A 26,195-nucleotide genomic window follows, 5' to 3' on the forward strand; every position below is an offset into this window, starting at 1 on the left:
CCCTGCTAATTTTTAATAAATATTTTTTGATTGTGTGACAGTGAGGTCCTCATTTGTGCTCACATTATGTGGACAGAATCAGGAGAAATCTCACCTCTGCACGTCTGACCTTTCAAATGGCCATGCGCACTTCCCATTTTTGGTCTGTGGGATGGGTGTGGGGAGAGGTGTGGGCTGGCGGTTGGGGGGAAGGCGGATGTGGAATGGCTGGAGTGGGAATCAGGCAGGTGACTGAGGAAGAGTGGAGAAAGTTATTGGTTCCTGAGGCGGTTTGGGTGGAAAGCCTGCCTAAGCACTCTGGCAGTGGTCAAAGCTTGCCGAATACTCCGTATCCCATCCATGCCAACCTATTTCCCATACCACCTCCTGTGGACCTTCAGTCTCTGTTAACCAATGTCCATCTACCCATCCCATATGGCCCTTCTTAGACCCATGCCACCCTATGCTTTTTTATCTGTCTCCTTATAGCCATTCGTATCTCCTGTGCCACCATATGCCTCCTATAAATGCTGTTGTCCATTATATTCCCTATGCCAATCCGTACCCCACTTCTCCCTCCTTGCCAAGCATGAGCAAACCTTGGGAGCCATGCTAACCATATCTTTTAATGATATCACAATAGGAGAAAGCACTCTCATTGATAACAAAAAAATCAATACATAGAAATTTCTTCAAGTAATCCCTTATGAAATCAAACATTTCACTGAAGTGTTAATCCCTTATGTGAACAAATATTTCCATTCAATGATCAGTTGGAGTTGTCCATCTAAATGTTCACTTGATAGTCACCCCATTGTCAAAACTATAGTTTGGGAAATCAGTCATGCATCACAAATCCTATAATAGGTTAATGCGATAGGCCCTCTGAAATATCTATCATAGAGTTAAATAGCATGGAAACAGACCATTTGGCCCAACTAGTCCATGCCGAACATAATCACATACTAAATGATTCCCACTTGCCTACTCCTGGCGCGTATCCTTTCAAGTATTCCTTGAAGTATTCATTTACTTCTTCAAATATCCTTTAAATGTTGTAATTTGTTTTTACAGATTAGATTAGATTCCCTACAGTATGGAAACAGGCCCTTTGGTCCAGCAAGTCCACACCAACCCTCCGAAGAATAACCCATCTAGACCCACTCCCCCACCCTACATTTACTAATACACCTAACACTATGAGCAATTTAGCATGGCCAATTCAGCTGACCTGCATATCTTAGGAATATCTGCCACTTCCCCAGGATATTCATTCCACATGCAAACCATCCTTTGTGTAAACGTTTTGTCCCTCATATCTTTTTAAAATCTCTCTCCTCTCACCTTAAGAATGTGCCCCCTAGTCTTGACGTCCCCCATCCTAGCGAAAGGACAATCATCGTTAACTCTATACGCTTCATTATTTCATAAACTCCAGATCACTTTGTTTTAACTCCAGTTATCTTTTACACAGTTTCTTCTCAGCTGTCCAAATGAGGTTAAGCACTCTTCATGCACCAATACACCATTATTCCTTTTTACAATCCCAAAGGATTGCACCGAAAGATGCCTCAGCTCCACCAAATATTGACTATTTTCACTTTTCCCTCCCGATTTTGATGTCACCTACATCTTTAGAAATTGTGTTCTTAGTTCTAGCGTCTAAATTGTAATACAAGTTGTGAGCCACGGTGATAATAGCACTGATTCCTGTAGAACACCACTTCCTGCCATCTGCCTTCAAACTGAGATCTCTCTTCCTCTTTGGCAGATGTAACAAAATTCAGTGACATTCACACTGAAGGTCACTGAAGAAGAACAGGGGAGTTTATTCTGGTCAATGTTAATTCCTCAACCTGCATCACTTACAAGAAAATATTTCTTTGCTGGTTATGGGCCCTTGCTGTGCGCAAAGAACTGCTACATTTTCTATAATGCAACTGTGCTACAGCTCAGTTGTCATTCATTGGCATCAAAGTGCTTTAGGATCTCTTAGGGTTAGGAAACATGCATTATAAATGCAAATTCTTTCTTGTGTGAAGCAGAAGAGGCCTAAATGCCTGTACTTAAAGCCAAAGTAATTGTGAGTGCTGACCCTACTAGAGGGACATCAATTCCCCACAAATGTACTGACCTGGATCCTGCTGCTTATAAGGGTACTGGAAGAGAAAGAATAAGTGTAGGCTACAGGACTGAGCAGGGAGATGGAACTGACTGGAGTATTCTATAAAGAACTGACATAAGTGGTTGACATATCGCAAGGTGACACAGTGGTTAGCACTGCTGCCTCACAGCACCAGGGACACAGGTTCAATTCCAGCCTTGGGTGACTGTGTGGAGTTTGCATCTTCTCCCCATGTCTATGTGGGTTTATTCTGGCTGCTCCAGTTTCCTCCCACAGTCTGAACTTGTGCAGGTTAGGCAGACAGGCTATGCTAAGTAATCTGTCTAGGGATGTGCAGGCTTGGTGGATTGGCCATGGTAAATGTGCGGTTACAGGAATAGGCTAGAGAGTGGGATGCTTTTTGCAGGATCAGTGAAGACTCCATGAGCCAAATAGCTTCATTCCGCACTGAAGGGATTGTATAGACCTGACAGTCTAACTTGTTCCTTCTGTGCCATCTTTTTAAAATTTTAATTCAAAGCCAAGGAAAAATATGGTTTAAAAACATGAGCTTGGTGTAATGAGAACTCTATTGATACCAGCTCATGTAATTGTGAAAGAGAAAAAAAATCAATATTTATTAATGATGGTTGTAGTTGGGATGAGTTAAAATGGATCTGACAGTTTTCCTAAGTATGGATTCAGAGCCAATTATCATATTAAGTGGTTTGTGATTCACATCAGCTTCATGCTCAGGTGATTTGAAATTTGAGAGAAAAAATTTTGTAATATTGCATTGGGAGCCTTCCTGCTTTTGAAATTTTTTTTGTGCTTGTTTTATTGGGGTGAGTGTTTGCATGTCACAGTCAAAGGGGGTGTAGATGGGGTGGGTCTAGCAGCGTTATAATTTTCAATGAAAGCACCTTTTGACAACCTTCATTATATTCTTCTGAGGAGATGGGTTTTTTGAATTTTAATTAGGGCTGGAGGTTTGTGCAATAGATAATGAAGTGTCCCTGCTGATTGTAATATTCCTCCATAATTAGATTCTGCTTCAGAGTTTTTTTAAAAAATCCTCACAAACCAGGAAGGGAAATTAGATGTCTGGCTAATTCTGTGGAGGAGTTCATTTTACAGCATTATCTAACTTAATGTTCAGACAAATGTCACTCAGTGAAGCCTAGTGTTTAGGCAGTTCATGATGGTGTTCGGGTGCGCAGAAACATTAATCTCAAACTTCTCTCCTTTATCATTGCAAAATAATACTTTCAGTGTGATGGTCATGTTCTCCAGAATAATCTGAAAGTAAGTCCTTACAGGACAGCTGACTTTACGGATGGGTTGTTCCAACTCGTTCTTATCCATTGCTAAAATAGAAATAAAGGCCCATTCTACTCAGCAATGTCTGCCTTATTGCTTGTTTAGTACTTGGAGCTGCCATTTTCAGGTTACTTTGTATTTTGCAAGCCATCGTTGCCCATCAATGATTTTGTTCCCACAAAGGCAGGATGGTACTGGAGGTAAGGAGAGAGGTTTGGGTTCAAACGGAAGACCAGGCAATAGCTAGTTTTGATTTACAAACTCAGTATTGCACAGGATTTATAATGTTGGCTGGTGTTACAGCTAATGTTTAATGTCAAGTATATCACCCAGCGGTCAGTTGTGTACCTTGCCTGTAGTTATCAACTAGTTAACTGGCTGCAGAGGATTTCTCGATGAAGGACAATCCTGTTTCCATCTCGATCAGCTTTCACTGCTGTATAGACACTCTCACATGCATTCGTTCCTACCCATACATAAACATAAATGTGTACATAGTAAATGCTCACACACACTACACTTGCATACGTGCATGTTTTATACCCCACACATGGTTGCATTTTGAAATTTGGACACGTGCGTACTTATTCACTCTTTTCCAGTGGGAAGAGTAATTGGCTGCAGGAATTCCTACCATTTTTTCCCTGCCTTACCCATAGATTCTGAGATCAATTGTTACTTTCGCTGGGATTAGATAGTTCAATGTAGATTTGCAATATATTCTGGACTAATTTGGTTTAACTGCTTCGTAGAAATGAAAGAAAAGCAAAATATTACTTAAATACATTGGCAATCCTATTTTATTTTTCACAAATGAACGTATAATGGCCAAGCTTATAATAATAAGCATGTGCAATGAGTTCCTGGCTTGAAAGTATGTAATCATTAAATTGCGCTGAGGGCAAATAAAGGATAATCACTGAGGGAAAAAGAAATCAAATGGGCAATTAGATCATTAGCGCCATATTTGCTTATTGCAGTTTCTTTGTGTGCAATTGATGGTCAAACAATGCATTAATCTTTTGGCAAATTTGTTTTCATTGTTTTCAATGCGAGCATTTGTCAGCTTTTGTATCACATCAGTACCTTGCACTTTGGAAGGTTGTAAGGTTTATGTTTTCGGGATGAGCTTGGTTTACAAAGAAGGCCAGGCGGTTTACTGTCGACTCTGACCAATAATGTTCAGTGAGGTGGAGAGGAACATGTCCATTTGCAACCTACAAAAATGATAGCCTGCTTTGGTTGAGTCATTACAGGAGCAGAAACTCGAATGTTCAGCTCATGTTTTCTTGTCACTGAATAAACAAGGGCTCAAATTGGCAGTACTTATAATTAATGTATATTTTCATTTACAAAGGAGCATGCTGGGAATGAATTACCACCATGTGATCTGTAATTAATTGGTACGGAAATGTTTGTGTAATTGAAAGATAACATGCGGGTTATTCAGGTAACAGGAGTCAGCCCCTGCCACCATGCAGCGTGTCCCTTGCAAAAACTATCAGAATGTGTCAATAATGCAGGTAGTAGTTTAGCTCTTCCCTTGGAAGGACAACGGAATGCAACTGACTTCCAGGCATGATGCCTCTAATTGGTCACAAGTGGAGAACACCGTGAAATCCAGTGAAGCGTCTCACTTTGAATTATTCTGTGAATTCCTTAAATATGAAAAGACAGTGAAGCGCAGTACACATCCACACACCCACAAGTGCATTATCTCAGGTGTCATCTACACACTCAGACCAAAAACATATACCTTGACACATAACTCATACATGCTCAGACATAGAACTTCACATGCCAACACACACAAAATAGATGCATATCCCTATTAAAATATGTGCTGTCACATCATGAACTTGTGAAGTTCATACAATTGGTTTTATTCCTCTGTTCATCTTGCCAAATCATGGAATTTCAAAGTACCACCCATTCCTTTAAGGCTGTTTTCTTCTATCATTAACAATGCACTCTTAACTATCCTCATACAAGGAACAGTTCGCACATGTAGCATCTTACCACTTGGAATAAGCTAACATTCTATATTTGAATGTGAAGCAGGGGCTCAGCCAATGCCATTCATTTGGCACAGAAAGCTTGGTATAGACATAGAACTGCACTCTCCTGTCACTATTACACAAGTTCAGCGCAGTTTCTTGGATGACAATAAAGAAGATGGATGACACATCCTTATAGTTTTTGCAAGGGAGATGCTGCATGGTAGCAGGGGCTGACTCCTGTTAGCTTTTTGTGATCATTTTCAAAATAACCGAGGGCATAAGAAGAAAAAGGCATTCATATGTTGCCTTCCACAACTTCAGGATGAAACCAAACAACTACTTTTGAACTGTGCTCACTGAGTTGATGTATAAAACACAATTTGTGCCAAGTCATGTGCAGTTCTGCTGAACAACCAGCAATGAAATCAAGATCAGATGATGTTTTCTTTTTGAAATGTTTTTTTGAGTCATAAGTGATGGTCTGAATTCCAGGGAGAACACATCCATATTCTTCAGAACAGCTTTTTCTTTATTTCAAAAATATACTTTATTCACAAAAGAAATCTTTGTATATATACATAGTCACAAATACAATTTGGTTCTGTAAAATAGCATATAAAGGAATCAAAGCGAAAATGTGTTGCTGGAAAAGCGCAGCAGGTCAGGCAGCATCCAAGGAACAGGAAATTCGACGTTTCGGGCTTATGCCCGAAACGTCGAATTTCCTGTTCCTTGGATGCTGCCTGACCTGCTGTGCTTTTCCAGCAACACATTTTCAGCTCTGATCTCCAGCATCTGCAGACCTCACTTTCTCCTATAAAGGAATCAAATAAACATTGGAGTTTGACTCTATGCAAACAAACCAAAGACATCTCTGACACACCCAAGACCATATTAAAATGCACTGGGGCATTGGGAAAGTCTGATAACTGAACGGACTCTGATTTAACTTCAGCAGGAAGACCTTCTTCCAAATAGCAACTCGATTGTTAATGCCCAGCCGAGGGAAGACACTCATTTGGTTTAGCATGTCATCTGCAAAGTAGTGCACTCAGCACACCTTTTGAGCTGCATTATAGTGTCAGCTTTGACTATATACTGTAACTGTCGACTTCAACCTGTGATTACATCATATTCAATACTCACTATGTTGAATATTTTGGTTGTCCAGTGCCAAGCGAAGAGTTTAACATGGAAAAAGAAGCATCATGCTGAAGGAATGCAGATGTGCAGACCTGAGCTTGGAGTGTGTGATGCTTTTCCAATGTTTGCAATTTTCCCATTTGGTGAATACCTAATCCTGATCCTGGGAAAAAGGCCGCTGGCAGATTATAGTCACCTTGCAGTCACGCTGACATAGCTACCAGCTCACTTTAATATTGCAAAAAATGCCTTGAGGTGGAGTGCGCTGTCAACAAACTTAACTGTACAAACAGTTCCTCCTTGTGCCCATCCCCCAGCCACACCCTGCTGACAGCAAGCAAGATGAGTTTTTGATGAATGGTTTAAAATAGGTCAAAATACAGTAGTCACCTCATGACTGATTGAATTTGGAATCTTAATTTGCCAGAACATTTCTGTGTTGTAGCAGCGCCTAACCCCCAACCGCTGGGATTAATTGGTTAGCCATCTACTGGAAAGTGAACAGATAAATATCCTATCAATTCTCCAAAAACGTCATTTATAATGGTGTGCAAACACCTCAGAGAATGAAGTTCACCGAGGTCTGGTCATCCTCATATATTACAGTTATAATTGTGCAAAATCGATGTCAAACTAAATCACTGAAAACTGTTCAATTGGGGATTCACAAAATCAGTACACTCTGAATTGATCTCCAACAATGCAAAGCTTCATGCTGCAGCAGTGTTTAAATATACCACATTTGATGTACAAAAAAAAATCAGTAGGTAACACCTTTGTCACCAGATATAGGACATTATTTTTAAAACCATTGCATGACACTATCGCCTCGTGACATCAAAATCTCAAAACTTTTCTGAAAAGATGACACTTGTAAGATTTTAAAACAAGCATGCATTTATATAGTGCCTTTTGTGACCTCAGGTTGCCCCAGTCTGTTTTACAGACAATTAAGGAGTTTTTGAAGTATAGAGACGATTTGAATTTCGGAAATAACACAAGCAGAGCAAGCTTTCCAAAAGGCTATGTGCTAGTGGTCAGATTATCTGTTCATGGTCACCAAAACAGAAGTTGCTGGAAAAGTTAAGCAGGTCTGGCAGCATCTGTGAAGAGAAGTCAGAGTTAACGTTTTGGTTCCGGTGACCCTTCCTCAGAACCAACCTCAGTTCTGAGGAACGGTCACCAGATCCGAAACATTAACTCTGATTTCTCTTAACAGATACTGCCAGACCTAGAACATAGAACAGTATAGCACAGAACAGGCCCTTCAGCCCACGATGTTGTGCCGACCATTGATCCTCAAGTAAGGTAAACCTAATGTACGAACCCTCAAATTTCTGTAACCATATGCATGTCCAGCAGTCTCTTAAATATCCCCAATGACCTCGCTCCCACAACTGCTGCTGGCAATGCATTCCATGCTCTCACAACTCTCTGCATAAAGAACCTGCCTCTGACATCCCTTCTATACTTTCCGCCAGACAGCTTAAAACTATGACCCCTCGTGTTAACAATTTCTGCCCTGGCAAAACATCTCTGGCTATCAACTCTATCTATGCCTCTCATTATCTTGTACACCTCAATTAGGTCCCCTCTCTTCCTTTTTTCCAATGAAAAATGTCCGAGCTCAGTCAACCTCTCCTCATAAGATAAGCCCTCCAGTCCAGACAGCATCCTGGTAAATCTCCTCTGAACCCTCTCCAAAGCATCCACATCTTTCCTATAATAGAACGACCAGAACTGGACACAGTATTCCAAGTGCAGTTTAACCAAAGTTTTATAGAGCTGCAACAAGATCTCACGGCTTTTAAACTCAGTACCCCTGTTAATGAAAGCCAAAACACCATATGCTTTCTTAACAACCCTGTCCACTTGGGTGGCAGTTTTAAGGGATCTATGTACTTGCACACCAAGATCCCACTGTTCCTCCACACTCTGAAGAATCCTGTCTTTAATCCTGTACTCAACTTTCAATTTCGACCTTCCAAAATGCATCACTTCGCATTTATCCAGGTTGAACTCCATCTGCCACCTCTCAGCCCATCTCTGCATCCTGTCAATGTCACACTGCAGCCTACAACAGTCGTCTATACTGCCAATGACACCTCCTACCTTTGTGTCATCTGCAAACTTGCTAACCCATCCTTGCTAACCTGCTGAGCATTTCCAGCAACTTCTCTTTTTGTTTCTGACTTACAGTGTTCACAGTTCTTTTGGTTTTAACCTGTTAACGATGTTGCTTGAGGGATAAATATTGACCTGGAAATCTGGGAAAACATACCGGCTGTTCATAAAATGCATGCTAACTGTTCTTATACCCCTATCTGAGATGGAGTTTCAATTTAACATTTCATCCTAAAGGTGGCTTCTCTGACTGTCTAACACTATTTCAGTATTGCACTGGAATGTCAACCCAGAGCATGTGCTCAGAATCTTAGAGTGTGACGTGAACCCATGACCTTCTGAATAAGATGTGAGAGGGCTACCAACTAATCTATTACTGATATGTAATAGCATATAATTGAGCAATTTCAAAGTACCAAATGACTTTGTATAAAACTCAAATGGCAAAGCATTCCAACCATCTATGTATAATGGCCACTGGTTCAAACTGTCACAGCAAAATTGCATCCACTGTCATTTAATTACTGTGGATAAGACATATTGCCTTCACTGAGATCAGTTCAGACCCACAGCAATTTTATTCTTTGTTAAGAACTTGCAAGTGAAAGAATTATTACTATCTGGTTAAGATGGCATCATACAGTGGCTTCAAACTCTGCTATGGGATAAGCCTCATCTGGTGAAATTAAAGAAACACCTAGTACTTCTAATGCTGATTTCGTTTCAAATGCAAAAGAAGATTAAAAACATACTTGACTACTGGCTGTTATAAGTATTTTTGTTTCATAATGTCCTGTCAACACAAACTGTGCATTATGTGGGACAATCTCACATAAATGTTGATGAATTGAGTCTAATTTATTCTTTATAGTCAAGTAATGGTGTCCTCTACTACTAATCAAGTGAATGATTGTGCTAGCAAGTTGCATAGGTTTCTACTCTGGGCAATGTGTCTCAGAACCAAACATTCCAAGGTTGACAAAGTTTTATTCGTGTGAGGGCACAGTCTCTTCTACGACAGTTACTATTATGACAATAAAATAGACAATAGGTGCAGGAGTAAGCCATTCTGCCCTTCGAGCCTGCACCACCATTCAATATGATCATGGCTGATCATCCTTAATCAGTATCCTGTTCCTGCCTTATCTCCATAACCCTTGATTCCACTATCCTTGAATGCTCTTTCTTAAATGAATCCAGAGACTGGGCCTCCACTGCCCTCTGGGGCAGAGCATTCCACACAGCCACCACTCTCTGGGTGAAGAAGTTTCTCCTCATCTCTGTCCTAAATGGTCTACCCCATATTTTTAAGCTGTGTCCTCTGGTTCAGCACTTACCCATCAGCAGAAACATGTTTCCTGCCTCCAGAGTGTCCAATCCTTTAATAATCTTATATGTCTCAATCATATCCCCTCTCCATCTTCTAAACTCAAGGGTATACAAGCCCAGTCGCTCCAGTCTTTCAGTGTAAGGTAATCCCGCCATTCCAGGAATTGACCTCGTGAACCTACACTGCACTCCCCCTATAGCCAGAGTGTCTTTCCCCAAATTTGGAGACCAGAACTGCACACAGTACTCCAGGTGTGGTCTCACCAGGGCCCTGTACAGCTGCAGAAGAACCTCTTCGCTTCTATACTCAATCCCTCTTCTTCACTACCTGCTGTACCTGCGTGTTTACCTTCATTGACTGGTGTACAAGAACACCCAGATCTCTCTGTACTGCCCCTTTACTTAAATTGATTCCATTGAGGTAGTAATCTGCCTTCCTGTTCTTGCCACCAAAGTGAATAACCATACACTTATCCACATTAAACTGCATCTGGCATGAATCTGACCACTCACCTAACTTGTCCAGGTCACCCTGTAATCTACTAACATCCTCATCACATTTCACCCTGCCACCCAACTTATTATCATCAGCAAATTTGCTAATGTTATTGCTGATACCATATTCTATATCATTAATGTATATTGTAAAAAACTGCAGTCCCAGTCCTGATCCCTGCGGTATCCCACTGGTCACTGCCTGCCATTCCGAAATGGAGCCGTTTCTCACTATTGTAGCGTATTTGCAAATTTCAGACATACCTGGGAAAGCCCTTCAAGTATCAGTACAATTGCAGTAACCCTTTATCCCAACTAAAACCAGTACAGTTACAATCAGGTGAAGGAGGGAAGGTGAATTAGCTCCCTTCTCCTCTTAGTTGGCCATGACAAAGATTTTATGCTTTATTTTTTAAAGAGGCTAAAACTCTTTTTGATAAAATTGGTGTTACAAATGATGTTGTCTCTGTGAGGAGCCAGTTACAATTCAATGAAAAGAGCAATTTTGTTATCTGCTAACCCCGAGAAGAGATAACAAAGATGTGATGTCAAGCATACATTCTCAAAAGTGCAACATTAAAAAGAGATAGTGCCCAGTACGAAAGGAAGATGAAAGAAAGATGGAGTTTGAAGTCCTTAATGTGTCCTTGAGGCAGAAATTTTAAACTTGAGATCACAGTGGTTTAATTCATATCTTGTATCCTCAACAGTTTTGGATATTTCAAATGTTCTTTGATTTCTTGGTGTCCTGATGTTTCTTTTGATCAGTTCTGGCACTGGGCGTTTTTCTTGAGAGGCCAGGATATCATTTTCTCCAACTGGTTACCGTTGCAGTCAAACATCCGAGTAAAAAGTGAGGTCTGCAGATGCTGGAGATCAGAGCTGAAAATGTGTTGCTGGTTAAAGCGCAGCAGGTCAGGCAGCATCCAAGGAACAGGAAATTCGACGTTTCGGGCACAAGCCCTTCCTCATTCCTGATGAAGGGCTTGTGCCCGAAACGTCGAATTTCCTGTTCCTTGGATACTGCCTGACCTGCTGCGCTTTAACCAGCAACACATTTTCAGCAGTCAAACATCCGCCTCCCTGCTCTGCTGAAAAGCATTTCCTTGAAACAGAAGCTGGTTTGTGAGTTTCTCTCTCTGAGGTTATTGTTTACAAGTGGAATCATTGCAGGTTATGTCTTTCATTTCTGGTTGGCGGAAATTATTATAAAGGTGTAAATCAAAACAGGAGACAAGGGTTCCTTCTTTCATGACTGGGTTAAAAAGATTCAGTTCCTTTTGATAAAATGTTCATTTTGTTTCATGTTGTCTTTATTTATTTCACTTTGGTCAGCCTTTGGTCATGTGATTGCTGAGGCCATTTTAAGCTATTCTTTATTCCTTTTCCAAACCACTTCAGTCCATATGAATGCTCCAAATACTTAAGCCAGGTGGTGGCATTTGAATATCACATGACACTGTTCTGAAGATGAGAATGGAAGTTCTGTATTACATCTTGGTGTACATTTATTCCAAAACCAGCATTGCCAGCAAAAAGATTATTACATAGCAATTTGTGGGGCCTTTCTGTGTACAGATAAGCTGCCATGTTTGCAACAACTTCAAATTCTGAACTGCTTTGGACAGTCCAGTGATCATGAAAATTACTACACACACACATATGCAAGATTTTTTTTTTCCCTAATAGGAATTGACTTTCAACTGTATAACTGCAATTCATTTACATCAAGCCCTTAACAGCCAACAGCAGAGAAAAGCTATTATCACATTTGGTCTGGTTTGAATTTGGACTAACCACTCTTCTGCCACTTCACCCTCCTACAGCTGCTCTGCTACAGTGCTGAGCTGCAGTGCTTTCGCAACAGCATTCTCATCTCAGAGTTGTTGTGGGTTCAAGTCCCATTCCAGAAACCCAGCTGTAAATCAAGTCTGATACTCTACTGTTTATGGATCTACTATGTTAACCATGATATAAAAATGCAAGTCTTTCTCTTCCTTTTTGTCATTCATCTTGTCAGGTATTATTCCTTTCATTCTTGTTTCATTTGTATTTTTCATTTTTTCTTTCACCTTTTCTTCCTGTATTTCTCCCTTGCTTTCCTACTTCTTCATTTAATCTTTTATCTCTTTCTCTACCATGTTCCCAATAAACCTGTAATTTTTAATGTATTAACTCCAGGGTGGACATGTTTGTAACTTGTAAAGAAAAGAGAGTGTGCCATAAGTGAAAGACCTCTGGAGCACTCAGCCCCTCCTCCTGCACAAGAAGGTGCACCAGACTCCTTATGCAAAGATTAAGCTGAATTCAGTCTGCCATCTCATATAATACATCAAGTTTCCATTTAATGAAATGCAGCACTCCAGCACTGTCAAATTAAGGTCTGGTTAGAATTGCTTACGCAAATAATTCATAAAAATTAGAAACGCTCTTAACCAAGAGAGTTAGGTGGGTGGCAAGGTGGCTTGGTGGTTAGCACTGCTGCCTCACAGCACAGGGACCCGGGTTCAATTCCAGCCTCTGTGTGGAGTTTACACATTCTCCCCATGTCGGCGTGGGTTTCCTCTGGGTGCTCCGGTTTCCTCCCATCGTCGAAAAATATGCAGGTTAGGTGAATTGGCCATGTTAAATTGCCCGTAGTGTTCGGGGAAGGGGTCTGGGTGGGTTGCTCTTCGGAGGGTCGGTGTGGACTTGTTGGGCCGAAGGGCCTGTTTCCACACTGTAAGTAATCTAATCTAATCAACCTTGAATTAATCAGAGGGCTTTCTTATTTTCTAAAATAGATTCTATTTCATCTATCCAGCAATCAAAACAGCGTTTTTTTAAAACCACGAGGTCTTCCCAGTTTAAGTACACCTTCAATACAGCTGCAACCAATTTAAGCTAGACTCAGGCTACAATTATGGTACTTTTGTGGGTTCACACCTACTTCAAACAGAGAGACTGTAGTGATTGGAACCAGCTTGAATACAAGGTTCTTGATTAGTTTTTGTTAACCTGTGCCAATCAGAAAGCTTCGTTGACCAATACAACCAGGAGATTTAGAATCTCCTCTGTTTAGGGAACTGACAAAAAAAATAGCCAGGAGATTAGAATCTCCTCAGTTGAGGAATGACTCCAAGCTTGCTGGCTATAGCCAGTGACTGTGCACTAACAAATAGTGTGACTAGGTGACAGGAACTGACCTCTGCACAGTTACTTCAGATATCGAGAGGAAAGTTCAGATTAAATAATACTGTTACAGATGGTGAAACATCACAGAGATACTCTTATGAAACACAACAGTATCTTATTATGGAGCGATGCGATCCAAAGTTTTAGAGGATTATGTGAATTCAAAAATATATATCTTGCACAAAGTACTAAGTTAAGGAAAAGACAATGGATGCAACAGCAACAGGGAACAGCTGGAATTATACAATCAGAGAATATGCAGAGAGAGAGATCAAGTGGCCTAGTTGTGAGCAGAGTGAGAGTGTTGCATTTTTGAAACCAGTGAGAGACAATTTGACGTGTCTGAACAGCAACAGGTCCTTGTTGTCTCATTTCTCTGTCTTTCCAAGTCTGCTCAGCAAACTGTGTGAGCTATAAACCTACCAAAAGTCATCTTTTATTCCTTGGAGGGAGTTCCAAAAAAGGATTTTCTTAGAATCTACTCCGCCAACTAAAGCAAAAGAAATTCAGCCAACTGTAACTGTACAGGTTTCTTGGACATTAGAATTCACTGACGAGCTGAAATGTGTGACTGTGCAAGTGAAGAAAGAATTTAGAAAGGATGAGACGAGGATTCTCTTGTATTCAATGGAAATTATTGATGAGGTAGGATCTGTCATCTACTCAGAGCCAAGTGTGGAGCTGTTTAAATTTGTACATACAATCTAAAAGGTTGAGGAAAGTGACATGGAGAAATGTTTTATTTAGTTTTAAAGAATGGCCAAATAAATGTAGTGCTCCATAGAAAACCTGACACTGCTCATGCAGACATCTGAGTAGCAAAGCTCATGAAGTTTAAACTTGCAGAGGTGTCTTCTTCAGATTATGAGATGGGGAAAAATAGGTTATCCTTCTGCTTATGAGTTTGTCCCTTAGATTTACTGGCAGAAATCTCATAGTGGTTAGCACTGCTGCCTCACAGCACCAGGGTCTAAGGTTCGATTCCAGCCTTGGGTGACTGTCTGTGTGGAGTTTGCACAGTCTCCCCGTGTCTGCGTGGGTTTCCTCCGGGTGCTCCGGTTTCCTCCCACAGTCCAAATATGTGCAGGTCAGGTGAATTGGCCATGCTAAGTTGCCCGTAGTGTTAGGTGAATTAGTCAGAGGGAAATGAGTCTAGGTGGGTTTCTGTTCGGAGGGTCGGTGTGGACTGGTTGGGCCGAAGGGCCTGTTTCCACACCGTAGGGGAATCTGATATAATACATATTTGCTTTATTTTGATTTAACAAAATAATCTATCATTGAAACCTGAGAATGCATTGTTGCAGATTTTGTTTTAACAATAAATCAAAAGTTTATTTGGGCGGCATGGTGGCTTGGTGGTTAGCACTGCTGAATCACAGCACCAGGGTCCTATGTTCAATTCCAGCCTCGGGCAACTGTCTTTGTGGAGTTTGCACATTCTTCCCGTGTCTGCGTGGGTTTCCTCCAGTTTCCTCCCACAATCCAGAGATGTGCAGGTTTAGATTAGATTAGATTCCTTACAGTGTGGAAACAGGCACTTCAGCCCAACTAGTCCACACCAACCCTCCGAAGAGTAACCCACCCAGACCCATTTCCCTCTAACTAATGTAGCTAACACTACGGGAAATGTAGCATGGCCAATTCACATGACCTGCACATCTTTGGTGCTGTGGGAGGAAACCGGAGCACCCGGAGGAAACCCACGCAGACACAGGGAGAATGTGCAAACTCCACACAGACAGTTGCCCGAGGCTGGAATCGAACCTAGGACTCTGGTGCTGTGAGGCAGCAGTGCTAACCACTGAGCTATGCAAAATTGCCCAGAGTGTTCAGGGATGTGTGTGTTAGGTGCATTAGTCGAGGAAATGTAGAGTTATAGGATAGGGGAATGAGTCTGGGTAGGTTACTGTTAAGAGGGTTGGTGTGGACTTGTTAGGCAGAAGGGCCTGTTTCCATACTGTTGGGATTCTATGGTTTATTAACCAAAAATTGAAGATAAAACAGAATATTCCAATCTATTTACATCATAATAATTGTCATAGTCCCAGAGGACCTTAGATCTGAGGAAGAGTCACCAGACCCAAAACGTTAACTTTGCTTTCTCTTCACAAATGCTGCCAGACATACTGAGTTTTTCCAGAAACCTCTTTTTTCGTTGTTGACCTTAGGGCTGCTCTCTCACTAGAGAGAGTTGACTGGTGATGAACTTAACCTAATGATTGCCATGCCTCAGGTGAGAGGTGGGGTCAAGAAAGTGGAACCTTTATGGTGACCTCAGCCATGTGGGATTTGAACCTGTGATGTTGGCATTACTCTGCACTGCAAATTCACATCCAAACTGTTCCCTTAATGAACATATAACACAAATTTAAAGATTTTTAAACCCACAGTAAAAGTATAATCCATTAATCCCAAAACACTCCTTTACATATCCCAACAAACTGCCTTGTACCGTACCCAAAAGTACCCATTGTAAAGTACTGACATCAGAGAATCCCTTTCTCTGACACCTCAATGTGTTTGATTTAACTGCAGCTTCAGCTCCGAGTCACGAAAACCTGACAGCCTTTCCCTGGAGCTTTCATATATCTAAGATTAAATGTTATCAGGTTCGAATAATTTCAGACTTTTATCCAAACCCTGGGACTATCATTAAACCCTTATCCCAAGGTAACCTCATGTTAACAAATCAAACTATCTTCTCTGTTTCTCAGGAACACCATTTTATACATCCGCCTTCATCCAAAGATTTCTGCAGAACTGCCAAAAATTGAAACTAAGACTGAAAGGACTCTCACCAAACTATTCATGTTTCCCCAAACCCTAAAACAAAAATAGGTCCAGAAATTTGATGCATAATTGTGTGATCATAAACACCCCTAATGTCGACAAAAAAAAATTCTGGAGGATACCTCACAAACTGTTCCGGAAAAAAACTCACCATGGCCATAGAAATAATTAAGAGAATTGTTAAATTGTTCGGACACATAGACAATTTGATTGGTCATTAATTGAAAATGCGAAAGTCTAAAAAGTAATGATATTAGAAGCGAGTAGAAATCACACAGTCTACATCACGGCCTCCATTGCAGCAAGTTGGGGCAGTTTTGTCCTGATCACTGGAAATCATTGCTTAAATCCATAGAATTTTTTGGTGGACACCCAAGTCGTGCAAGCAAATGACCCTGACTGAGTACAGGGCAAACAGGCTGCACCCATGACGACAGCTGTGAGGCCAAGTAGAAACAGCAATGTGCTAATTTGGTACCGGACAAGAAGCTTTTTTAGGTATTGACCAGATCGCTGTATAGGAAGAGAAAATAACCAAAAGTCTTTACTATGATCACTCTGTTTCCTTGATCGCATTTAGAATCATTGAGATGTACAGCATGGAAAGAGACCCTTTGGTCCAACCCGTCCATGCCAATCAGATATCCCAACCCAATCTAGTTCCACCTACCAGCACCCGGCCCATATCCCTCCAAACCCTTCCTATTCATATACCCATCCAAATGTCTCTTAAATGTTGTAATTGTATCAGCTTCCACCACTTCCTCTGGCAGCTCATTCCATACACGTACCACCCTTATACCCACACTACTGATAATGTTCTGGAACATTTTACACAGGAATTGATGTGTACCCAACCAGATGCCTTTTTAATGTTGTAATTGTACCAGCCTCCACCACTTCCTCTGGCAGATCATTCCAAATGTGCACCATACTCTGCGTGAAAAAGTTGCTCATTAGGTCCTTTTTAAATGGATTAGCAACTATGATTCAGTTGAATCAATTCCTGTGTAAGATGTTCCAGAACATTATGAGTAGTGTGGGTATAATGTTGCTAAATTCCTCAGCCTGCTGCCAATTGTCAAGCATGATTTTGGGACAGTAACATCAAACCTTTGACAATGGTATCATGAGTTACTTCTCATGACTGGGATAAGTGACAAGGATTTCTCTTGTTTGCTACCTGGGATTCATCCAACAAATCTACTGTTTTTAGTCCCCTTGAATTAGTTTATTGGCAAGAGATAAACGGTCATTTGAAATTAATCGATGAAATTTGCTTGAAGAATAAAGGAAAAATCTAGAAGTTCGTGGTTTGGGAGCAACTCACTACGTCTGTTATATGACCCAAAGTAGCCTTATAATTTCACAAATAGCAATTATATGGGCAAATAATCAGACCAGAACTCAAACATTTCCACCAGGGATAATGTATTAGTCCTACTACTTTTACAGAACAAACCACTGAAGACCCGATTCAGTGACACATAAAGAGTAAGCAAGAAAATTACTGATGTGAATTATTTGATTGATAAATATTGTTAAAGAATCAATTGTGTCATATAAACATACTGAAACAATACCACAGCTTCAGAGGTGGGCAAGCAAGTTTGCTCAGGTCTGTCAGATAGTAGGAACATTGGACGACAATAGGGATATTGTAGAAGCGGCAGAGGGAGGCCTGGACAATTCCCAAATTGCACTCCCCTGCTATTCATTTAAATTAGGACCAAGCCATAAGATGTCATATTGCAGCACAGATCTCTAATAGAACTTTAAAGCATCTAGATGACATCCCAACATGTGACACTGTCGTATTAAAGGTCTTTTTACTCTCTACATTCAGTTAATAATCAGCCTACTGTTCAGATTGTTAGCCAGTCAACTATATATGTAATGCAGCAGCAATCTAACTAATTATATAATTCAGACTGTGTATGTAAGGCTGAGATGTCACAGAGTGCACAGTCAGTTGTTAATGAACTGTCAGATACCTAACTTATAACAACATTTTTATACAATACAGAACAGAACCGTCGGCCCACAAAGCCTGCACTGATTCCTTATCCTTACTTAGACCTGCTGCTTAGTGCCCAGGTATTTATTCTTGTGATTGTATATGAATAAAGGACAATTTATAAATGCTCTCAATGTGCTGTGTCTGTATCTGTTATACCAGCAATTGAAATGATATTTTAAACCAATGTGAGGCCAATATTTAGTGGAAAGTCAGTGAAGAAGTTGGAAAGACTTTGTACAAGAAGTGGGCGGCACGCACAGTGGTTAGCACTGCTGCCTCACAGCACCAGAGACCTGGGTTCAACTCCCGACTCAGGCGACTGACTGTGTGGAGTTTGCACATTCACCCCGTGTCTGCGTGGGATTCCTCCGGGTGCTCCGGTTTCCTCTCACAGTCCAAAGATGTGCAGGTCAGGTGAATTGCCCATGCTAAATTGCCCATAGTGTTAGGTAAAGGGGTAAATATAGGGGCATGGGTGGGTAGCATTTCGGTGGGTCGGTGTGGACTTGTTGGGCCGAAGGGCCTGTTTCCACACTGTAAGTAATCTAATCCTTCAGCCCAACCAGTTCAGCTGATAGATAACGGTGCTCTTAACCTCAAGATCACCGTTTAAAATCCCACATTGGATGATGAAATTTTTCTTCAATATTTTATTCAAAATAATTTTCTTTCTTCATTTTTTTTAACCAGAAGGTCTCCTTAAATTATATGTCACAATTAATTTTCAACATTGGAATTTGGGAATCTTATTCTGAGTATTCATCATCATGTTCTGATCATTTATCTTTGTCCAAACTATTGTCAATGTTTAACAGATTGAATAATTGATGAATGAAGACAGACTAGGCACAAGAATGTGCTATTGGCTGCTGAAACACAAAATAGTCAATTTGAACTATATTATTAGTTTTTGTTGTGTCAACCTTTTTGTTTAGATGCACATGTTGATATCTGATTAAATTCCCAATAATGTGGAAACAGGCCCTTCAGCCCAACAAGTCCACACTGACTCTGCGAAGAGTAACCCACCCAGTCTCATTCACCTACTCACTACTAGTGCAACTATCACAATGGGCAATTTAGCATGGCCAATTCACCGAGCCCGCACATCTTTGGACTGTGGGAGGAAACCCATGCAGACACAGGGAGAATGTGCAAACTCCACACAGGCAGTCATCCGAGACTGGAATCAAACCCAGGTCCCTGGCAATGTGAGGCAGCAATGCTAGCCACTGTGCCGCTGACACTGACAAAGATATTGTATCTGTATATGTGCAGGAAAAATATCCTCTGGTATTGCAATGCAAATCAGTACAGCCATATTTTAACTAGCGCTGTTACCTGTAATTCTGTCCTTTGCACTATCCAAGTTTCAGATGCAAAATGTTTCTTTCTCTCAATTGTCTATTTGTATTCTGCTGTCATGAATATTGTGTGGAAATTGTCAGTGATGACAGGTCATTCAACTGCAGAGTGCCCTACATGCTGAGCTGCAAAGCCTTCATATGAAGTCCATACATTGCATATTTTCCATCAAAACTTGGCTGCTTTTTTCCCTTTCACTGTCTTCGTTTGTCACACTCCACAATATATATTTCAAATGGTTTTGTGGATCCTGCCTCAGGATAATAGACAGTCTTGATCAATTTGTTTCTCAGCTCACCCTGAGGGCCGTGGAGGTGTCATCTTTTGAATGAGATATAAAATAAGGTTATTTCCCCTTCTGTCAGGTGGACATAAAAAGTCCTGCAACTTAGTTGTAAAGAAGAGCAATTTCCCCTCCATTCCAGATCAAAATTCATCCCTCAACTAGCATCTCCAAATTCCAGATCATTTGGTCATGCTATATTGCTGTTGGTGAAACCTTCCTGTGCATTAATTGGCTGCCACATTTACTATCTTACAACATCATGTGTGACCTCAGGACCACACCAAGATGCGTTACAAAGTCAGAAGTCATATGACACCAGATTGTAGTCCAACAGGTTTATTTGAAATCACAAGCTTTCGGAGCGCTGCCTCTTCATTAACCTGCTGCTGTAACCTGGTGCCATGTGACTTCTGACTTTGTCCAACCCAATCCAACACCAGCACCTCGACATCAAAGACACTTTACAGCCAACTTCACCTTTGAAATGTGCCACTGACACTGACAAAGATATTGTAACAGCGCTAGTTAAAATATGGCTGTACTGATTTGCAATGCAATACCAGAGGATATCTTTCCTGCACATATGCAGGTACAATATCTTTGTCAGTGTCTGTGGCATATTTCAAAGGTGAAATTGGCTGGAAAGTGTCTTTGATGTCGAGGTGCTGGTGTTGGACTGGGGTGGACAAGGTCAGAAGTCACATGGCACCAGGTCTAACAGGTTTATTTGAAATCACAAGCTTTCCAAATGCTGCTCCTTCGTCGCTTTACCTGATGAAGAGGCAGCGCTCTGAAAGCTTGTGATTTCAAATAAACCTGTTGGACTACAATCTGGTTTAGAACATAGAACATAGAACGATACAGCGCAGTACAGGCCCTTCGGCCCTCGATGTTGCGCCGACCGAATCCTACCTAGCCTATACTAGCCCAATAACTTCCAAATGCCTATCCAATGCCCGCTTAAATGACCATAAAGAAGGAGAGTTCACCACTGATACGGGCAGGGCATTCCATGAACTCACAACCCGCTGTGTGAAGAATCTACCCCTAACATCTGTCCTATACCTACCACCCCTTAATTTAAAGCTATGTCCCCTAGTAACACCTGACCCCATTAGCGGTAAAAGGTTCTTAGTATCTACCCTATCTAAACCCCTAATCATCTTATACACTTCTATCAGATCTCCCCTAAACCTTCTCTTCTCCAATGAGAACAGCCCCAAGTGCCTCAGCCTTTCCTCATAAGATTTTCCTACCATTCCAGGCAACATCCTGGTAAACCTCCTCTGCACTCGTTCTAAAGCTTCCACATCCTTCCTATAGTATGGTGACCAAAACTGCACACAATACTCCAGATGAGGCCGCACCAGAGTCTTATACAACTGCAACATGACCTCAGGACTCCAGAACTCAATTCCTCTGCCAATAAAGCCCAGTACACCATATGCCTTCCTCACAGCACTATTTACCTGGGTGGCAACTTTCAGAGATCTGTGTACATGGACACCAAGATCCCTCTGCTCATCTGGTTTGTATGATTTCTGACTTTGTCAAGCATCTTGGTGTGGTCCTGAGGTCACACATGATGCTGCACAAATGCAAGTCTTTTTTTCCCAACATTAATCCTCAGGATCATTCTTCACATTCCTTTTAAATCCCATTTATGGGATGTCTTAATCTTATAACAGTTATCTCATCCAGTCAATAATTGTAGGAGAGGATCAAACTAAAGGAATTACAAGCAAATGATTGCATAAAATAGAATTCAACAAGGAAATGTTTATTTTTAAAGTTAATCTCAGATTAGTGGTTTGGCAATGTACAGTCCTTACTGCTCTCTTTTACCCTCTTACTTTTATTGGCCTTACCATTTTCAACATGACGTCAGAGCAGGTGCCAACCTCTACTCGTGGCATCGGCCAATGGCATTCTTAACATTTGGATCTTCGTCTGAGTTTCCTATCCAACTAGTATAGAGATATCTGCCAATAGTTTGGCAATGTGACACAGTGTCAAGGAGACTGAGAGGCAATGTATTGAGATGTGTGGGACAACTTGTTGCATAGTGCCATTTTGCTGCATACAGTTTGCACCACACTACTGCATGCTAGGTTGTTTATGAGTGCCACTTTGTGGAAATGTTGTATTCAATGAAGTCCAACCATTTTGTGTGACATTTTTACGACAAATTATTCAGTAATTAATCATAAATAAGAAAGGACACATTTTATTTAATTTGGTGCCTTTTTCATCCTCTAAATGTTCCGGGGCAACGATTTATTTTTAGAATCTCATTGCTGTTGTTCATAGTTAGACACAACCATTTTCCCACCATAAGATTGAAAGAAAAGTTATTAGATAGAATCTGATGTTACTGGATGGATGAATGCTGAGTAGGAAATTAGCTTAGTAGTACCTTTGGGCATTTTACAATGTTAAAGATGATCTGTAAATGAAATCCATTGCATGTGATATTTTCTTCTACCATTTCTATCTGCATTACTGAGCACCAATTGCTCCTTGCACAGCTGTGTCCAGTGTTCCTTGGAGATGTATAATGCTTTGGAATATTGGATTGTGATCTATGCCAAACAAATCACTAGGCACATCTCAGCTAAGTATTTTCTTTACTTTGGCCAGAAGCAACAGAATGCACTGTTTCCTTGGTGCCGCCAGGCAGCTAATGTAGAAGAAATCAATTAATCACCAAATACTTGATTCTAGCCTGGAGTTCTACTCTGAAACCAGTACCACTGAGTCAAACCAGTACCACTGGACCCTCAAATCCGACCTGGGAAAACTGGCCCAGATGTTGTGAATATTTGTTCCAGGGTGGCACAGTTCACTTGGTATTGGCTGGTGGTTTCCAGAACTAGGGCAGTAGAGACTCGGTCTCAATTGGGTGGTAGGCTTGCATCCATGCTATGTGTTGCATTTTTTAAAAAAGGCAGTGTATCATGAACCATCCTTCAGCCCTCAGGTCATCCACACACCCACTCCATGTTCTAACTATACCAACTCATATTCTCCATGCCAAGTCATGTCTTTGTGTCAAGCCCCATTATCTTTTGTAGTCTTCTTGCTAACTTTTTGCCCTCTACCCAAGCTCTGTAGACATTCTTTAGGCCTTATGCCAACTTTATGTCAACTTCTATCAGCCCATACACCCATCCACTACCTATTTCCTTTCTATCTATAATTGTTCAACCCGTTTCAACCATGAGCTGATCTCAATGCTAATGTGGAGATTAAATCAAATAAACTTGAATTGTCAACTTCATTATATTGAAGAAAGACATCACATTATAAATTCTGCTTATTTTGATTACAAACTGTGAAATGACAGGCATCTGACTGTGATAATGAATGGTTGTGAAACCAGTCATGTAGCACTAATCCAGTAATGGTAACCTCAGGCATATGTCAACAGAGAGAGTGAAATAGCAAATGATGATTTGTTTTAACTCCAGATGTTTTGTTTTTCCCCAAAGATTTAAATAGCAGTACCTTTAAATTCCTTGACAGCGTGGCAGCTCCTTTGGTTAGTTGCCTTTGACAGTTCCTACTGATTCTTTTGACAGTTGTTTTCACTGTTCCAATGACATTCAAAGTCTATGAGTTTATACATATTTTTTGCACAGTCCAGCCTACTTTTATTAATTCCAAAGAGCATACCTGACCTCCTACATAAGTGTTCAGGACCAGGTTCAGACAGTGTACACTGGCTGGATCCAAGTGGATCTCCAAAGTTCAGACTGGTTCCTGCCAATTCTAATTGATGCACACTGAGAGCAACATAATTACAATATTAGAGGCTGCTGCTAATTTTAATGGGCAGTTTTCTCCTCACAATGCGCACGCACAGAATACGATCCACCTCCATCAAAATACTAGTTGCCATGCTCTAATGCATTCTTCTCAATTATTGATTACATTAGCTATATTTGGGATAATTAAGAAGTTGTTTGTCCGAGTGAAAATCCAGACCAGTAAAGTGCAATGGATAGCTAGTCCAGGCAGTTAGTGGAAGAATGCATTCTACATAAGGAGGCTCCAATACAAGCTACAATACTTGGGGACAAGTGAGCCATAAGCTGTAGTGTTGCATCATTGTAAACTTTATCAAGGAGAATTGATGCATTCGCTGCTTTGAACAAAACTTCTTTCAGAATTTGTTAGAAAAACTGACATGTAAAATCTTTCGGAATGCCTAACCAGATGAATATTAGCCACTTTACTTCACTGTAGTGGTGTGTTGGTGCAGCAATAGTTAAGGCTGCACTGGCGAATATGTTTATAAGGGTCATCAGTGTTTTCTAGAAGAATAACTTTAGCAAAAGACATCTCGGTTATGTTACAAATCTTACGCCTCCAGCCATTTCTGTGTCACCTTTTTTATTATAGATTTGTATACCCTTGTTTACAATGTAAACTGATTATGTAAAATAACATTGCAATGGTACCCTACTTATCTTCCACCCACTCCCTGCTCCCCAGTAACTGGTACACCTAAAACTGACTGGCATTGCAAGTGATAATGCCAATTGGAATTAGTGTGGCATAGAAAGATTTTGTTATGAATGTGGGCATTATAATTAAAACTGAAAATGTGTAAATAAGAGTAGATTATAGGGGACAGATTTCTATATGTGCCCCTAACCCAATTACTTTACTGGGTTGCTCGCAGTTAAAGAGATGCAGCCACTTAAATATAAGTGGTTGCATTGAGGACCAAATATTGTAATAACCTTCAAAATGCTACAAATTATCTCAAATATATTAGAGCTTTACTGAAGGTGTTTTTTGGGCGGTTTCAAATTCTAGCATGCAATACTTAGGGGCTGGCACAATCAACATGGATTCAGGAAACAGAGGGTGGGCTACCAATGGAATGGTGCAGTACTCAAACGCCCTGCTTGATAACTGATGACGTGAAGGTGCTGCTATATGACTTGGGTGTGAGGAGGGTTGCTCTGTTTGCCACTCCAGAGTTCAGCAAAGCAGCATGCCCTGCAGAAAGTGGCGGTCAGGCTCAACCCTGCGCGCAGCACCTGATACAACTGGGAACAGATGTGGGAGAAGATGGCACACCTTAAGGAAGCTGCCAAGGTAAGCCTACCCAATAGTTCCATTTACCCGGTTAATGGCCCTATTTGTATTCTGCAAACTGTCGCCAGATAACCTGATGCAAGTTTCCTGCTCACCCTTGTCAAGCCCTTACCATAACCTTGTAGTGCTTTCATTGCTGACTGCATGTCTGTGCGTGAACATTTACAGCTGCAACTTACAATTGAAAGCCTTGGCATGCTCACAATTCCAAAGAGTGAAAGCATTATAATTAACTCTAGTTGTATTGTATATATTTACTGAACGCCACTTGTTATAGGTGACAGATGCAGCACCTCTTATCGTCTATATGCTCTAACCACAAAACTTGCTTGATTAATTAGTAGTTAACAGAAATAAATTGAAGGAAAATTCAAATTCCAATCCATTGATTCTCTTACAACAGACTGCTACTCTGGGATAGAAAAGCCAGAAACATCCCTCCACAAACCAATGGCTGAACCTGTCCAAATATACTTTATTCATATTCAGACTCAAATAGGCTTACAAATGAAAAACTGAGCAATCAGTTGAAAAAAATATTTCTTGGAAACCATTGACCAGAATTTAGCCACCAAGCTGAGTAGCTCACATTGAGAAATAGCCTAGCTTGGCAGAGGCACCAGTTTAAAGGGAAGTGGTACAGCGTGTCCAGGAGGCAGGAGCAGAGTCCAATCAGAGGTGGCCATTGGAATGTGTGAGAGCTAATGTGAGCTGGTCCAAAGACCTGTTCATTACTCTGGGACTTCATCTCAGTTGGTTTAGAAGCTGTTAGGTCCTCCACCCACTCCCATTCTTCCAGTTGAACTCATGCCTCCTGCTCACTCTCCATGCCTCATGTTTGCTCTATACCAACTCGTGTCCCTTCATGCCAACATTTACCTTAGTGTTACCTCCATAGCTGCTCAAACAATATTGATCATGGAGGATCTCAGAATCCATGTGGCATTTTTTTGGAAA

At 40.9% G+C, this 26,195-nt stretch overlaps 1 protein-coding gene across 4 annotated transcripts in view; it reads left to right on the plus strand.

The window, feature by feature from the left end:
• LOC132832251 (catenin delta-2-like) overlaps nt 1-26,195 on the plus strand; it is a 488,139-nt gene that overhangs the window by 222,024 nt on the left and 239,920 nt on the right. For 3 of the 4 annotated variants that reach the window (XM_060850083.1, XM_060850087.1, XM_060850084.1), the window contains one exon: nt 25,119-25,238. The exons of the other annotated variant lie outside the window; for it this stretch is intronic. In XM_060850083.1, coding sequence (XP_060706066.1) covers nt 25,119-25,238 — 120 coding nt within the window. The remainder of the gene's footprint in view (nt 1-25,118; nt 25,239-26,195) is intronic. 4 annotated transcript variants of the gene reach the window in all.

The sequence above is a fragment of the Hemiscyllium ocellatum genome, chromosome 34 (genome assembly GCF_020745735.1).
Source record: "Hemiscyllium ocellatum isolate sHemOce1 chromosome 34, sHemOce1.pat.X.cur, whole genome shotgun sequence".
Classification (NCBI taxonomy): Eukaryota; Metazoa; Chordata; class Chondrichthyes; order Orectolobiformes; family Hemiscylliidae; genus Hemiscyllium; species Hemiscyllium ocellatum.